This window comes from Erithacus rubecula, assembly GCF_903797595.1.
Source record: "Erithacus rubecula genome assembly, chromosome: 31".
NCBI lineage: Eukaryota > Metazoa > Chordata > Aves > Passeriformes > Muscicapidae > Erithacus > Erithacus rubecula.
In genome coordinates, this window is record NC_136682.1 from 1147168 (window position 1) to 1164137 (window position 16970).

Sequence of the window (16970 nt, forward strand, 5' to 3'; positions counted from 1 at the left end):
TTGCTGGCTCTGGATCCATCCCGCTGGAATCCTCCTCCCCTGACTTCTCCTGCAAAACTGCTTGAGAGGGAGGGAATCTCAGCCAGCACCAGGCTGTTCATCAGCCCTGCAGAGAGCAGCACACCCTGAGCAGTGTCCCTTTGTCCCCTCCAGCCCAGATGACTGTGGTGTGGACGAGTTCCGCTGCAAGGACTCGGGCCGGTGCATCCGGCGCGCTGGAAGTGCGATGGGGAGGACGACTGTGGGGATGGGTCTGATGAGCCCAAGGAGGAATGTGGTGAGCAGGGGCTGTGGGACAGCCAGTGTCACCTTGTGTCCCTGGCCGAGGGACAGGCTGGCTGGCACGGCGTCTCCTCTGGGCTGACCCAGGAGTGCTCCTGTTCTGAGTGGTGTGGGCAGGGTGGGTCAGAGGGGGGGGCAGTGCTGACCCATGCCTGGTCCCATTCCTTCCATTGTGGGGAGCAGTGCTGTCCCTGTCCCTGTCCTTATCCTGTCCCTCCCCATGTTCAGGGCAGTGCTGTCCCCTGTCCCTGTCCTTATCCTGTCCCTCCCATGTTCAGGGCAGTGCTGACACCTGTCCCTGTCTCATCCTCCATCATACAGGGTAGTGCTGACCTTTGTCCTTGTCCAACTCCCCTCATTTGGAGCAGTGCTGATCATCCCTGTCCCAAATTTCCCCTCGTTCAGGACAGTGCTGAACCCCTGTCCCTGTCCCCCTTGTGTGGGGCAGTGCTGACCCCTGTCCCATGTTCCCTCACATGGGGCGGTGCTGACCCTGTCCCTGTCCCATATTCCCACCTGGGGCAGCCCTGCCCCCTGTTCCTGTCCCATATTCCCCACCTGGGACAGCCCTGACACCTGTCCCTGTCCCCTCCTCTGGGCAGTACTGCCCCTGCCCCTGTGCCATCCATGCCCTGATTTGGGGCAGTGCTGCCCCTGTCCCTGTCCCATATTCCCTCACTGGGGCATCCCTGACCCCTGTCCCTGTCCCATCCTGTCCCTCCTCTGGGGCAGCCTGACCCTGTCCTGTCCCATTCATTCCCACCTGGGGCAGTACTGACCCTGTCCCCTCCTCTGGGGCATCCCTGTCCCTGTCCCTGTCCATATTCCCCACCTGGAGCATCCCTGCCCCTGTCCCTGTCCCATATTCCCCCTCTGGGGCAGCTCTGACCCCTGTCCCTGTCCCACATTCCCCACCTGGGGCATCCCTGACCCCTGTCCCTGTCCCTGTCCCACATTCCCCACCTGGGGCATCCCTGACCCCTGTCCCTGTCTCCATCCTGTCCCCACCTCTGGAGCAACCCTGCCCCCTGTCCCTGTCCCACATTCCCCACCTGGGGCATCCCTGCCCCCTGTCCCTGTCTCATCCATTTCCCCTCTGGGGCATCCCTGCCCCCTGTCCCTGTCCCACATTCCCCACTGGGGCATCCCTGACCTTGTCCCTGTCCACATTCCCCACCTGGGCATCCCTGACCCCTGTCCCTGTCCCCTCTGGGACAGTGCTGACCCCTGTCCCTGTCCCCATCCTATCCCACCTCTGGAGCATCCCTGCCCCCTGTCCTGGAGCATCCATTCCCCACCTGGAGCATCCCTCCCCCTGTCCTGTCCCCTCCTCTGTGACAGTGCTGACCCCTGTCCCTGTCCCCTCCTCTGGGCAGTGCTGACCCTGTCCCTGTCCCCATCCTACCCACCTCTGGGGCATCCCTACCCCTGTCCCTGTCCCACATTCCCCACCTGAGGCATCCCTGACCCCTGTCCCTGTCCCCTCCTCTGGGGCAGTGCTGACCCCTGTCCTGTCCCCATCATATCCCACCTCTGGAGCATCCCTGCCCCTGCCTGTCCACATTCCCCCTCTGGAGCCCTGCCCTGTCCCTGTCCCACATTCCCCCTCTGGAGCACCCCTGACCCTGTCCCTGTCCCCAGACGAGCGCACGTGTGAGCCGTACCAGTTCCGCTGCAAGAACAATCGCTGCGTGCCGGGGCGCTGGCAGTGCGACTATGACAACGACTGCGGGGACAACTCTGATGAGGAGAGCTGCAGTACGTGCCACCCCCAGCCTGTGCTGTCCCTGGGGGGCAGAGGGGAGAGGTTTGGGCCGCCCCCCAGTCCTCCTCTGTGGGGAGTGGCAGGCTGGTGGCCAGGAGTGTCCCCCAGCCAGGGCACCCCTGATTCTGGGGATCTGCAGAGCCTGGCACTGCACAGGGGGGTCTGTGCCAAAGGGACACCCCAAGGGTGATGGGTGACAGGGAAGGGGTGACCCCAATGTGGTCACCTGAGGGCACCTTGTCCTGCTTTTGACAGCAAGTGTCACCCTGCTGGCAGTGGTGCCTGGTGATGGCAGTGGGGGAACACAGAGCTGTCGAGGGACCTGGGTCACAACCTCAGGACTGGGCCAGTGTTGTGAGGAGGCAGCTGATCCCCAAAACTGGGGCAGAGAGTTCAGTGCTGCCCTTTGTGAGCTCCTGCCCTGCTGAGCAGCCAAGGAACACGAGTGTCCTCATGGACAGGAGCACTTCTCCAGGCTCCCACTGTGCCTCTGTCCCTCCAGAGGAGTTCAGGCTGCCCAGGGATGGCACCGGGTCTGCTGCCAGACCCTTCCTACCCTCAGTGCCACCTGGGTGCCTCTGTCATCCTGAGCTCTTTAGGGTGCAGAGCAGCTTCTCTGTTTTCTTTTCCTGTTGATTTCCCGTTGTGTTTTTGAGTTCTGCTGCCATTTCACTTCATCTTATGTTTTTCTCCATTTTCACACTGTCGTTATGGGGCGCTCAGAGGTAGGTTCCTGCCAAAATCTTTTAATTCCATGTACAGTCTCTCTAAAATCAGTGAAGACAATAATTCCTAGGTGAGGGCAGAGGGGTCAGGACTGGACAATCCAGGTGCTTTTTCTGAGCATCAACACCAGCATCTCTGACCTGTGCATGGCTTGGTCTTGGCTCCAAATCCCATCCCCAACGTGACTCTCCCTGCTCCACCTGGACACCCCCTGTTCCCCTCTTCCCCCACAGCCCTGTGCCGTGACCAGAGGGTCCCTGTGCCCCAAAATTCCAGGGTCATGGGGAGGGGAAGGGTCCCAAGAGCCATCCCAGGTTGTGCCAGGCTGTGCCACGTGCCGTCCTCCTGGATTTGGCACTGGCTGTGAAGCAGGTGTCTGTGCCCATGCCCTGTGAGGGGGAACAGGGATGAGGCTCTGCTGGGGCACTGCTGCAGTTCCTCCTGCCTGGGGGGCAGCAGTGGGGCTGGTGCTGCCCTGTGGAGAGTGAATGACCAGGCTGTGTGGCCACAGTGCCCCCCAAACCCCCCACATGCAGCTGGGAGCCCTGGAGCAGGACGGGGCTGGGAGGTGATGCCAGCTGTGCCACTCTCACAGCTCCCCTGTCCCCAGTGCCACCCCCTAAGGACACCCCCTGCCCTCACACTGTCCCCACACTCAGAACACACCCTGTGTTGTGTCCCCAGCACCCCGGCCCTGCTCTGAGAGTGAATTCTCCTGCGCCAACGGCCGCTGCATCGCGGGCAGGTGGAAATGCGACGGCGACCACGACTGCGCCGACGGCTCCGACGAGGTACGGAGGGGGACACACCCCAAATCTGCCCCTCAGCTCAGAGCTGAGCCCTACCATGGCCACCCTGCCCCTGCTGAGCGTGTCCCTTGCCTGTCCCCTGCAGAAAGACTGCACCCCTCGCTGTGAGTTCGACCAGTTCCAGTGCAAGAAACGGGCACTGCATCCCATGCGCTGGCGCTGCGACGCCGACGCCGACTGCATGGACGGCAGCGACGAGGAGAACTGTGGCACTGGGGGTAAGGGCAGAGCTGGGGTCCCCTAAGGCTGGCTGTCCCTGAGGCTGGCTGTGTCCCCAAGGCTGGCAGTGTCCCTCCTCCCTGCCCTCGATGTCACCAGTGTCCCCACTGCTCCCCTGGTGTGGTCTCCTGCCCTCGGTGTCACCAGTGTCACCCTGCTTTCCTGTGTGTCTCCTCCTTGCCTCAATGTCCCCTGTGTGTGTGTCCCCATCATGTCCATTCCCCACTGCTCCCTTGTGTGTGTGTCCCCTCCTCCCTGCCCTCAATGTCACCAGTGTCACCCTGCTTTCCTGTGTGTGTGTGTGTCCCTCCCTGCCCTCATGTCACCGTTGTCCTCTCTGCTCCCTTGTGTGTGTCCCCCTCTCCACCCTGGAGCATGCATGAGCCCTGGAAACCCCCCAACCCTGGAGACCCAACCCTGGAGACCCCCAGTCCATGCTGGGAATTGGAATTGTGGCCCCCAGGCTGAGGTTTTGGCAGCAGGGCACTGACCATCCCCCCCTGATCTGTCACAGTTAGCACGTGTCCCCTGGACGAGTTCCAGTGCAACAACACCCTGTGCAAGCCCCTGGCCTGGAAATGTGATGGGGCAGGACGATTGTGGGGACAACTCAGATGAGAACCCTGAGGATGTGCTGGAGTGACCCTGCCGGTTGCCCCTGCCCCGAGCCCTCCATACCCAGGATGGGGGGGACAATCCGGAGCTTGGGCACCGCTGCGGGGACAGGAGGGTCTGGGGGTGACCTTGGCAGCTCCTTTTGGAGTTGGCCAATGGGGCTGAGGGGCTGGAGGTGGCTACAATTGAGGGAAGGGAGTTGCAGAGGAGGCTGAGCAGGTGGTGGGGCAGGGGGCTTGTGGGGTGGGTGAGGAGAGGGCTCCCAGCAGTCCGGGCGAGATTGTCTTGCTTCAGTCTCTTTGCTTCAGCCTCCGGAGCCGTGGGACAGCCCTCCCCGGAGAGCAGAGGCCGAGCAGCAGCTCGTGACACGTGTGACAGCCTGGCTCCGGCGTCTCCTTTCACCGTCACCGTTTGTTTCTGTTTGCTGGTGCAGTGAAATTCCAGTGTCCCCCCAACAGACCGTTCCGCTGCAAGAACGACCGGGTTTGTCTGTGGATCGGTCGACAGTGCGACGGCATCGACAACTGTGGAGATAACACGGATGAGAAGGACTGTGGTGAGTGGGGCACAGCACTCAGCCTGCCTGGTGGTCACTGTGGCCCTCAGGATCTTCCTCCCTAAACCCAGCTTAGGGTTGGTTTTGCCCAGTTTTCCTCCCAAAATCTCTCCCTCCCCGCTCCCATGGGGAAGGGTGCCCAGCACATGGGGGGTCACAGCTGCTGCCCCTCACCCGCAGAGTCACCCACGGCCAAGCCCAAGAGCTGCAGCCAGGACAAGAACGAGTTCCTGTGTGGGAACAAGAAGTGCATCAGTGCCAACCTCCGCTGCAACTTCTTCGATGACTGCGGAGACGGCTCGGATGAGGAATCCTGCTCCCACGGTGGGTGGGGAGCCGGGGGCCCGCTGGGGGCTGGGGAACTCGCTGTGACACGTGTGTGACAGCACGTCCCACCACAGAGCACAAGTCATATGACTGCATGACCAACACCACCATGTGTGGGGATGAGGCCCATTGCGTCCAGTCCCAGTCCTGCCTCCTACTGCACCTGCCGCAGAGGATTCCAGAAGGTGCCGGACAAAAATTTTTGCCAAGGTACTCCCACTGCATTGGTTTTTGCCAGTGAGATGTGAATTCAGAGCAGGGCTGGGATGGCAGGAATGGTGTCCTTGGGGCAGAGTTGGGGTGTTTGGGAGCATCTTCCGGTCTCCCCTGATCCCATCTCCCTCTGCCCAGACATCAACGAGTGCCTGCGCTTTGCCAACCTGCTCCCAGCTCTGCAACAACACCAAGGGCTCCCACGTCTGCAAGCTGCGCCAAGAACTTCATGAAGACTGACAACATGTGCAAGGCAGAAGGTCAGGAGGGAACAGGGACCCACAGGGGTTCTGTGCATGCCCAGCATCCCCCACGTGCCCCAGAGCTCCTGTGGGAATCCTTTACTCCTCCCTCCAACCCCCTGCAGCTCTGGCCACCCTTCTGGTGGCCATCTGTCTGTCCATCCCTGGCAGAGTGAGCTCCCAGCGATCCTCCCCACTATGGAGCTGGACTGAGCCCCTATTCCCAGCTGAGTCCCCACTCCTGGTTGAACCCCTGTTCCAGTCCAGCCCATGCCAACCTCTCCTCCTCCTCCTCCTCCTCCTCCTCCTCTGCAGGCTCCGAGCACCAGATCCTCTACATCGCTGACGACAACAAGATCAGGAGCATGTACCCCTTCAACCCCAACTCTGCCTACGAGCCCGCCTTCCAGGGCGATGAGAACGTGCGCATCGACGCCATGGACATCTACGTCAAGGGCAACAAGATCTACTGGACCAACTGGCACACAGGCCGGATCTCCTACCGGGAGCTGCCCGCCTCCTCCTCGGCCTCCACCGCCTCCAACCGCAACCGGCGCCAGATCGACGGCGGCGTCACGCACCTGAACGTGAGCCAGCCCTGGGTCACCATCCCCTCTCCCCCAGAGGGAGTTGTGGTCATTTGTTCCACCCCAGGGTGCAAAAGACAAAAGCAAGAGACTTGGGTTTTGTTCAGCAGAAAGCAGCAGTGCAGTTTATTGGGTGAAAATAATTCAGTTTTGTGATAGAGAGAGAGGGAGAGAGAGGTAAAGGAAACGAAGTAAAAGGGAAGAGGGAGAGAGGTAAAGGAAGAGAAGTAAAAGGAGAGAGAGGTAAAGGAAATGAAGTAAAAGCGGAGAGAGAGAGAGAGAGAAAGGATGGGATGTAGCTACCAACATAAGGGAAGCATCCTCGTGGTCGTCAGACGATGGATGCGTCTTCAATCCGTTGGGAGGAAAGAGATCTCAAAGTCTCTTTAGGAAAGTCACTTCTTATAGTCCTTTTCCAAAAGGAGTGGCCTCTGGCCAAAAGGTGGGGAGATTTCTGGGCTATTGTATGTGGAGATCATTGCTCCAAGGAACAGGAGCAGGAACAGGGAGCTGTAACCAGCACCTGCTGAGAGCAACACCAGGTACAGCTACAAACAGCCCTGGGCAAGCACCAGGTACAGCTACAAACAGCCCTGGGCCAGCACTGGGTACAGCTACAAACAGCCCTGGGCCAGCACCGGGTACAGCTACAAACAGCCCTGGGCCAGCATCCACCTGGGTGAGGCCAGAACTCAGCTCCAGAGCGAGTGGTGGGGTCCAGGTTCTCAGAGAAATTTCAGACTGACTCCTACACCCTGCCAGGGCATAGTGAGAGAGATGGGGATGGGCTGATGGTTTCAACCCTCCCCTCACCTTCTCCCCACTCTGCCCCACGCAGATCTCAGGGCTGAAGATGCCGCGGGGAATCGCCATCGACTGGGTGGCCGGGAACATCTACTGGACGGACTCGGGGCGGGACGTCATCGAGGTGGCGCAGATGAAGGGCGAGAACCGCAAGACGCTGATTTCGGGGATGATCGATGAGCCCCACGCCATTGTGGTTGACCCACTGCGGGGGTGAGGGGCTTGAGCCTTCATCCCACTCCTTCACCACACTCCCCTCACCACAAGCCCAGCCATGTGTCTCATTGTCACACTCCCCTCACCACAAGCCATGTGTCTCATTGTCGCTCTCCGTTGTCTTCTGGAGTTGCCCCAGAGTTAGCTGGTGGCTCCAGGATGCCATGGGCAGTGTGGGAGGGTTTCTCCTGCCCTGTTCCCCTTGGAATGATCTGCCTGTGTCCTTACAGAACGATGTACTGGTCAGACTGGGGCAATCACCCCAAGATTGAGACAGCTGCCATGGATGGGACGCTGCGGGAAACCCTGGTGCAAGACAACATCCAGTGGCCAACAGGTGAGATAGACAGGTGACAACATGGGGGCAAAAGCCATGATGGGGAGACATTCAACCATTGGTGTTGAGGAGGGTTGTTCTGGGGGCTTAGAGCCCCACAGCAGAAGAGTGTAGTGGGTGTGGGGGGTTGTTCTGTGGGTCAATTGGTCAGGAGGGGCTTGGGGTGGAGTGGGAGCTGACCAGAGGCTGTGTCCCCTCAGGCCTGGCCGTGGACTATCACAATGAGAGGCTGTACTGGGCCGACGCCAAGCTCTCCGTCATCGGCAGCATCCGGCTCAACGGCACCGACCCTGTCGTGGCCATCGACAACAAGAAGGGTAAGGGCTGCCCCATGGGGGTCCCTGACATCAATCCCACCCCAAATCCCTGCCTCCACATGTCCCCTCCTGGCTTCCTCAGGGCTGAGCCACCCATTCAGCATCGACATCTTTGAGGATTACATCTACGGCGTCACCTACATCAACAACCGCATCTTCAAGATCCACAAGTTCGGCCATAAACCCGTCACCAACCTGACGTCCGGCCTCAACCACGCCACCGACGTCGTGCTCTACCACCAGTACAAACAGCCAGAGGGTGTGTGCAGGCCTGGGACCCCCACTCTGCTCCTGGGGTGGGAGGGAGTTGCCAGAGACTGATATGAGGTGCCAAAGGGTGAGGGGAGTGTTGGCAGAGCTTGGGAAGAGGGGATTCAGACCCCGAGCTCCAAAGTGTCTGCGTGGTTGGTGGGGTGAGTTTGGGAAGTCCAACTGCAGCGGTGAGTGGTCAGATGGTGACCTCAGGGCATGGGAGGGACAGCACAGGGCTGTGCAGGGGAATGTCCTAGAGGTTCTATAAAGCAAGAAGAGCTGTGGGTCACCAAGCTGTCACCACTCCACTGTCCTCACCACCTGTGCCCTCCCCTCCCGCAGTGACCAACCCTTGTGACCGCAAGAAGTGCGAGTGGCTCTGCCTGCTGAGCCCCAGCGGCCCCGTGTGCACCTGCCCCAACGGCAAACGCCTGGACAACGGCACCTGCGTGGTCATTCCCTCGCCCACCGTGTCACCTGTGGGTAGGTGACACCAGAGGAGGAGAGGATGAGGATGATATTCTGGTTTGAAGGACAGGTGTCTGCCAATAAAGGCAGGAGCTTCTCTTTGAAATGGAGAATGTAAACCCCCTCCCTCCAAATTATTATAATTTTGAAATTAAGGGGCTCTCAGGCAAAGATATGGGAATTAGGAATAACAGTTTTGTACTAGGAAAATTAAAATAGAAATACAGCATTACAAAGAACAATTCCAACCCTGCCAGAGTCAGAATCCAAGCTGACACCCATCAGTCAGTCAGGGTGGTGGCAGCAGTCCCATTCAATGGTGGCTGCATCCTCCTGCAGTGGCAGATGTGGTTCAGCTGGAGCAGTGCTCCTGCAGAAGGTGCAGTTTCCTCTGAAGGTGCAGGGATGATGTGGAAAGGTCTGGCTTTCCTCTGGAATCCAGTGGGAAGATGGATAACTTGCTGTCCAAAATCTCAGTTTTTATCTGGGTAGGAAAGGCTTGGCTCCTGCCCTGGCTGGAGCATCTCCCAGTGGGATGATGGAATTTTATCAGTCATGCACTGGGACTCAGTGGCCATGAACAGGAGATATCTCCTGGAGGGAGGATGGGCTGTGGAAAGATGGAGATGATTGCCCAGCTGGTTTAAAGATGGCCCATTAGCAGATAATGTGTGCCAGGAGATCAGGGTCACTGCCACTCCCAGTTTTAAACAATGACCCATTAACAGGAGATATCTCCCACAGAGATAAGAATCACTGCCACACCCAGTTTTTAACAATGGCCCATTAACAGGAGATATCTCATGGAAGGAGAATGGGCTGTGGAAAAGATAAAGATGATTGCCCCAGCTGGTTTAAAGATGGTCCATTAGCAGATAATGTGTGCCAGGAGATCAGGGTCACTGCCACACCCAGTTTTTAACAGTGACCCATTAACAGGAGATAACTCATGGAAGGAGGATGGGCTGTGGTAAAGATAAAGATGATTGCCCCAGCTGATTTTAAAGATAACCCATTAGCAGATAATATATGCCATGGAGATCAGGGTCACAGATAATCCACATTTCTGGCCACATCTCTATTACAACCCAACACAGATAAAGAGGGAGGTTGGGTCCTGCCAGCTCAGTCCTCCTCACTCCATCCCCTCCATCCTCCCTGGCAGTGCCCACCACGGACACGTGTGACCTGGTGTGCCTGAACGGCGGCAGCTGCTTCCTCAACGCCCGCAAGCAGGCCAAGTGCCGCTGCCAGCCGCGCTACACCGGCGACAAGTGCCAGATGGACCAGTGCTGGGACTACTGCCAGAACGGGGGCACCTGCGCCGCCTCCCCCTCAGGTGAGCCAGCAGGGTCCAGGATGGACGGACAGACATACAGACAGAGGGGTGTTGAAACTAACTGGTTTCACCCCTAGGAATGCCCACATGCCGCTGCCCCACCGGATTCACCGGGCCCCGGTGCAACCAGCAGGTGTGCACGGATTACTGCCAGCACAACGGCAGCTGCACCGTCAACCAGGGCAACCAGCCCAGCTGCCGCTGCCTGCCCGGCTTCATCGGCGACCGCTGCCAGTACCGTGAGTGCCACCGCGGGAGGACGGCGGGGGTGGGGGTCACAGGGTGGGGTCACTCACTGGGGGTGTGTGGGGATGGTAATGGGGGTCAGAGGGTTGGGTCACTCACTGGGGGTGTGTGGGATGGTAATGGGGGGGTCACATGGTGGGGTCACTCACTGGGGGTGTGTGGGGGTCACTCACTGGGGGTGTGTGGGGATGGTAATGGGGGGTTAAAATGTGGGTGTCACACACCTGGGGGTGTGTGGGATGGTAATGGGGGTTAAAGGGTAGGGGTCACTCAATGGGGGTGTGTGGGGGTCACTCACCTGGGGGTGTGTGGGTGTCACTCACTGGGGGTGTGTGGGGATGGTAATGGGGGGTTAAAGGGTGGATGTCACTCACCTGGGGATATCTGGGGACATCAATGGGCGTCAGGAGGGTGGGTGTCCCTCACCTGAGGATGCTTGAGGGGGAGACCTCTGGGGACAGTGCCAGAGTGTTTGGCTCCCAACCCTCTTTTGGGAGATGCTGTATGGGAATACCTGGGGACAGCATCAAGAGGTCCATGTTCCTCTATTTTGGTGGAATCCCACGGGATTGTATTTTCATCTCCCCCTTTTGCTGGGGTGCTGAGTAGGGCAGGCTGGTGCTCCATGAGGGACTGGAGGGTCAGTTTAGGTGCTGCCCACCCTGACCCCCTCGTCCCCCCCAGGGCAGTGCTTCGATTACTGCGAGAACGAGGGCGTGTGCCAGATGACAGCCAGCGGGGCCAAGCTGTGCCGCTGCCCCCCCCAGTTCGAGGGTGCCCAGTGCCAGCTGAACAAGTGCTCCCGGTGCCAGGAGGGCAAGTGCAGCATCAACAAGCAGAGTGGGGAGGTCTCTTGCATGTAGGTGCTGGGAATGTCGAGCTGGAGGGAGGAAAATGGGGGTGGTGGGCACAGGGACCCCAGAGAAAAGCGGGCAGGTAAATCCAGGAGATCTGGGAGGAGGAGGTGTCTCATTGTCTCAGTGTTTCCCCAAATCCCATCCCAGCTGAGTCCTAAGGGGCAGGGGGAGCACAGAACACCCGAGGGGGGGGGCACAGGGCGGGTGGGGGTCCCCATGGGACTGACCCCCTGTGCCCCCCAGCTGCCCTGATGGGAAGATAGCCCCGAGCTGCCTGACCTGTGACAATTACTGCCTGCACGGTGGGACCTGCTCCATCAGCGACAAGACACAGCTGCCCCAGTGCCTGTAAGAGAGGAGGGGGCTGGGGGGTGTGGGAGGGGGGACAAGGGGGCTGTGTGCCTCCCCTGACATCACTGACACACCCCAATCTGTGTGTCCCCACCCCCCTGACCCCAGGTCTGTGCCCAGCTGTCCCTCCCTCCCTCCCTGCATGGCCCTGCCCTGCTAACCCCCTGCTCTCCCCCAGGTGTCCCTCGGGGGTGACAGGGACCCGTTGTGAGGAGTTCATCGTGGGCGAGCAGCAGAGCAGCCGTAAGTGGGGGCAGCCTGGGACCCCCCTTCCCATGTCACACCTGGGGGGTTTGGGGGATTGGGACCCCCCTTTTCATGTCACACCTGGGGGGTTTAGGGGATTGGGACCCCCCTTTCCATGTCACACCTGAGGGGTTTGGGGGATTGGGACCCCCTTTCCCATGTCACACCTGGGGGGTTTGGGGGATTGGGACCCCCCTTTTCATGCCACACCTGGGGGGTTTGGGGGATTGGGACCCCCCTTCCCATGTCACACCTGGGGGGTTTGGGGGATTGGGACCCCCCTTTCCATGTCACACCACCCCAGGGCTGTGTTGGTGGTCCAGGGCTGCCCAGTGCCCCCGTGTGACTCCTGAACCCCCTTCTGTGCCTGAAGGGGGGACATCTGAGCCCTGTCCCCCCCTGCCCCAGGCTCTGACTGTTCCTGTGCCTTCCTCCCACAGGAACAGCTTCCATTGTCATCCCCATCCTGCTGCTGCTCATCCTCCTCACCGTGGTGGCTTTTGTGTGGTACAAGTGGAGGATTAAAGGGTCAGTCTGGTGGCATGGAGGGGATGGGAGGCTGGAGGGTGGGGCACAGCCAGGGGTGGCACTGGCACTGACCCTCTGCCTCCCCCACCTCAGTGCCAAGGGCTTCCAGCACCAGAGGATGACCAACGGTGCCATGAACGTGGAAATTGGGAATCCCACCTACAAAATGTACGAGGGGGAGCCTGATGATGACGTGGGGGAGCTGCTGGATGCTGATTTTGCCCTGGACCCTGACAAGGTGAGGGGCTGTGGGCTCTGCAGGGTCCTGCCCAAAGTGGGAGGTGCAGGGGGGGCACATGCTGGGGTGGGGGGGACGTTGCTGTGGCTGTGCAACAATCCTGGGGGGCTCTGAGGGTCTCAAAGGCTTCAGGGCTGGGAGCTCTGTGGAGTTGCAAAAAGGCTTTGAGGGATCACAAAGCTTTTGAGGTTGGGTGGGCTCCAAGGGTTTGAAAATTTTTTGGGACTAGGGGAACTTAGAGGGGTGAGAAAGCTTTTGGGGCTGGGGGAAACTCTGAAGGTTCACAAAGTTTTGGGGCTGGAGGTTTTGGGGCTGGGGGAGACTCCAAAGATTCACAAATGTTTTGGAGGTGGGGATGCTCCAAAGGCTTTGGGGTGGGAGAAAGGGGGAAACTCCAAGTGGCTGCAAAGACTTCAGGGCTTGGAGGTTTCTGAGGAATTGCAGAAGTTTTGGGGCTGGGGGGCTCTGAGGGAGTCACAGAGGTTTTGGGGGCTGGGGGGTTCTGAGGGGTCACAGAGGCTTTGGTGCTGGGGAGGTCTGAGGGGTCAGATCTTGGAGCTGGGGGGTTCTGAGCAATCACAGAGGTTTTGGGGCTGGGGGGCTCCAAGGGATGACAGAGCCTTTGTGGCTGGGGCTGAAGGCAGGTCTGCCCCACCCTGAAGAAGGTCAGGGCTGGTGGTCTCTCTCCCGGAGTCCCCCCAGGGTTGGGAACACCCTTGGGCACAGCAGCTCCTGCTCAGGGGGCGGGAGAACTCTCCGTGCCCCCTCCCACCTGCTCCCCCCGCCCCCTCTCTGCAGCCCACCAACTTCACCAACCCGGTTTATGCCACGCTCTACATGGGCGCCCACAACAGCCGCAACTCTCTGGCCAGCACGGACGAGAAACGGGAGCTGCTGGCGCGGGGGGACGACGAGCTTGCAGATCCCCTGGCATAGGGGGCACGGGGGGCGAGGGGCTGCGGGGCCCGGGCCCCCCCGCGCCGGGGGGAGGGGGCCACGAGCCGCTGTATAAATGTACAAATGAAGGATTATTACTTTTCTATGTGAGCAGTATTATTACCTGTATATTCCCCCCCACCCCCCACCTCGGTCCCAGGTCTCGGCGTCTTCATTGCCAGACCCGGCTTTGGTTTATTTTAAATCTCTTTACATTTGGAAACAAACACCCCCCTTTTTTTTCCCTTTTTCTGTCCCTTTTTCACCCCCTCCCACCCCCCAGGAGAGGCTGGCACTGGGGTGAATACAGTGGGGCTGGGGTTGGTGGGAGACCTGGGGTCACTGCTCTGGGGGGGCACAGGTTGGGAGGAGGCAGAGTGGGGTCCCACATGTTCCCAAAATCCCCCCAACTCCAGCAGCCCTCCTCCCCAGGGACCCCATTTCCATCCCCCACCTAAATCTGCTGTTCCCTGGCTCCCCCCTTCTCCTGCAGCTTGGTCTCTGCAATCCCCCCCAGCCCCTCATTCCCTTCCCTCCCCTGTTTTTCTCCCCCAATTTCCCCTCCCTCCCCATTTTCCCCTCCTCTCTCTCTGCCTCTCCTTCCCCCATTTTTTGCCCGACTGTTACAGGGGCCAGGATGAAGCCCCCAGCCCCACTGTGGTGTGGGGGGGTCCCCAGCCCTTCAGCCCCCTCCCCACCCCGGCCTCTCACCTGCCCGCTCTCCAACATGCACATTTTTTAACAGGAAAAAGAGAAAAAAAAACCCAAAAAACACAAAAAAAAAAGCCCTGGAAATGACCTAGCTTTTATAGTAGAAATAAATAAACGCATGTGGGGGGGCGGGGGGGGAACCCCATCCTTTTATTGGGGGGAAATGTTTTAATAATTTTTGCTGGATTACTTTACAACTAAACAAAACAGATATTGTTATAAATAAAATTTTTAAAAACTGAAGTGCAGACTGCTGGTTGGAGGAGGGGGTGGGAGTGGGGGGGCAGTTTTGGGGAGGGGCTCGTCACTGGGGGTCGTGCCCAGGATGCCCCCAAAGCCCAGAGGTGCCAATCCTGGCCCTGGGGGGTGAGAAGGGGAGGTGGGGGGTTTATGGGGTGTGGAGAGGAGGGGGCTCGGGGGGGTCATGGGGAGGGGGGTCACAGGTGGCTGCTGAAAGGAGAGAGAATCCCACCAGCTCTTGTTCCAGTGCACGGCACGGGGGGGGGGCACCGACAACTGGGAAAGGGGAAAGGGGAATGGGAACAGGAAGGGGAATGGGAACAGGAACGGGAATAGGAATAGGAATAGGGAATAGAAATGGGAATGGGGGACAGGAATAGGAATAGGAATGGGAATGGGAATGGGAATGGGAATGGGAATGGGGAATAGAAATGGGAATGGGAATGGTTTAAGGGAATGTGAATAGGGAAAGAGGAACGAACGGGGAACAGGGAACCAGAAACGGGAATCGGGAACCGGGAACGGGAACAGGGGACGGGGAATGGGGGATTGGAACAGGGACCAGGGATCAGGGAACTGGGAATGGGAATGAGGAACGGCGAATGGGAACGAGGAACCGGGAACCGGCACCGGCGGCGCGCGCAGTCCCAGGAGCCGCCACCAGGTGGCGACACCGCCGCCGAGAACGGAGGGGGGGCAGCGCGCGCATCCCCGTGCCCACCCCGTGTGACCCCCCATGTCCCCCCATATCCCCCCGTGTAACCACCCCATACTACCCGTGTAACCCCCCGTATCCCCCGCCAATCCTCCCCTGTGTCCCCCCGAACCCCCACATGAATCCCCCCGTGAGCCTCCTGTGTGTCCCTTCTCGTATCCCCCCTGTACTTCCTCCAGTGTCCCCCCCATTGTCCCCGTACGTCCCACGTGTGCGCCCCCATAATTACCCACCCTGAGTATCCCCCATGTCCCCTCATTGTGTCCCCCATGTCCCCCGGGGTATCCCCCATGTCCCCTCATTGTGTCCCCCATGTCCCCCGGGTATCCCCCATGTCCCTCCCATCTTCCCTTTCCCCCTCTAGCGTGTCACTCTCACGTATCCCCCGTGTCCCCCCATGTGCCCCCCACTCCGTGTCCCCTCCGAGCCATCCCTCACATCCTCCCGCCCTGCCACAGCCACAGCACCGGCTGCTGCGGGTGGGGGGCTCAGCTGGGACCCCCCCTCACAGCCAGGGCAGGGACCAGGGCCAGGACCCCGGCAGGGACTCGTGGCCGCCCTGGGGGGCTCGTGCTGGGGGGGGTGGGGGGCTCAGACCCACTCGTGACATCGAGCCCTGAGGGCGTCGAGCCTTCGTGGCATCGGCCACGTGCCAGGTGGCTGTGAGGGACCCCCAGGGACCCCCAGGGCCACGGCAGGTCCTGGTAGCTCAGCAGAAAGGGTCGCCCCTCGCCCCCCACCCCCCAATCATCAGCAGCCCCCCGCAGCCGCTGCCTTTGAGCCCCCCCAGCCCCTCGCCGAGCGCCGGCGGCCTCAGATCTATTTCAATACCGGCTCTTTGTTCACTTATCGGTCCTTAAATCTCCTCCCGAGGTTTCTCCTCCCTTTCCCCTCTCCCCCCCAACCAAACCCTTTTTATCTTTTTCCTTCAATATTTTCTATTTTTCACCCTCTTCCCCATTCATCCTCACCCTCCCCCCGCCTGCTTCTGTCCCTCCCATCTCTGTCCGTGGGCTGTTAAGGTGGGGGGGCTTTTCCAGAGCCCCCCCAACCCCTCTCAGAGCCCCGTGTGACACCGGGACCCACTCGGGGAGTTTTCTTGGCGATGTGGGGGGAGGTCCCGAGGGGTCTGGATGCCCCCACAGCCCCTGCAGGGTGAATGTGGCAGCGGGGGGAGCAGGGCTGGGTGGGGGGAGAGGGGTACGGAGGCTCCTGCAGTGCGGGCAGTGGGGGGCCAGGGAGGAGCGGGGGGTCTCACACCCACCGGCAGCTCTGGGAGAGGGGCTGGAGGGATTCTCCCTAAAGTGAGGGAGGCTCCTCTGAGCCCCGTCTGCGGATCCCAGGCAGGAGGGGCCGTGTGCCCCCCCTGGAGCTGGTTGGGACCCCCCCCGATTCCAGCAGCTCCGGACGCCCCGCTCCTCGCGATTCCTCTCTCTCCTCTCTCTCTTTCCCGGCTCCGTCTCCCTCCTTCCTCTCCTTTCCCTTTTCCCATTTCCCCGTTACCTTTCATCATTCCGTCTCCGCATCCCCACGCGGTTCTGCGGTGCCCCCCTCGCGTGCCCCCAACACCCCCGCGTGCCCCCAGACCCTCCAAGTGTCCCCAGGCCCCCCCCCCGAATTTCCCCAGCCCTGCCGATTCTAAGTCCCCGCCGGCAGCTTCCCGGGATAATCAGAGAAATAACAGCAATAATAAAAATAAGGATAAATTGATGGGGGGTGGAGGGGGCTGTGCTGGGGGGGGTGGGTGATGAAAACCCCTCTGGGGGATGTGGCCACCCCCCGGCACCGCGCTGGGGGATGAGCACACGCGTGTCCATGTGCACACACA

The 16970-nt window shown here is 60.1% G+C and overlaps 1 protein-coding gene across 1 annotated transcript in view; it reads left to right on the forward strand.

The window, feature by feature from the left end:
- The window catches only part of LRP1 (LDL receptor related protein 1), a 101631-nt gene extending 87206 nt beyond the window's left edge, over positions 1–14425 (forward strand). Inside the window, 30 exon segments of the mRNA XM_079329222.1 lie at positions 154–159; positions 162–203; positions 206–277; positions 1924–2040; positions 3458–3564; positions 3668–3800; positions 4316–4386; positions 4388–4432; positions 4434–4440; positions 4850–4972; positions 5153–5296; positions 5374–5447; positions 5449–5509; positions 5651–5676; positions 5678–5722; positions 5724–5772; positions 6070–6341; positions 7180–7358; positions 7592–7698; positions 7899–8015; positions 8098–8274; positions 8610–8750; positions 9901–10074; positions 10152–10313; positions 11005–11179; positions 11421–11525; positions 11707–11771; positions 12215–12302; positions 12396–12540; positions 13339–14425. Coding sequence (XP_079185348.1) covers positions 154–159; positions 162–203; positions 206–277; positions 1924–2040; positions 3458–3564; positions 3668–3800; positions 4316–4386; positions 4388–4432; positions 4434–4440; positions 4850–4972; positions 5153–5296; positions 5374–5447; positions 5449–5509; positions 5651–5676; positions 5678–5722; positions 5724–5772; positions 6070–6341; positions 7180–7358; positions 7592–7698; positions 7899–8015; positions 8098–8274; positions 8610–8750; positions 9901–10074; positions 10152–10313; positions 11005–11179; positions 11421–11525; positions 11707–11771; positions 12215–12302; positions 12396–12540; positions 13339–13476 — 3167 coding nt within the window. The 3' untranslated portion in view covers positions 13477–14425.
- Positions 14426–16970: the final 2545 nt, after the last annotated feature.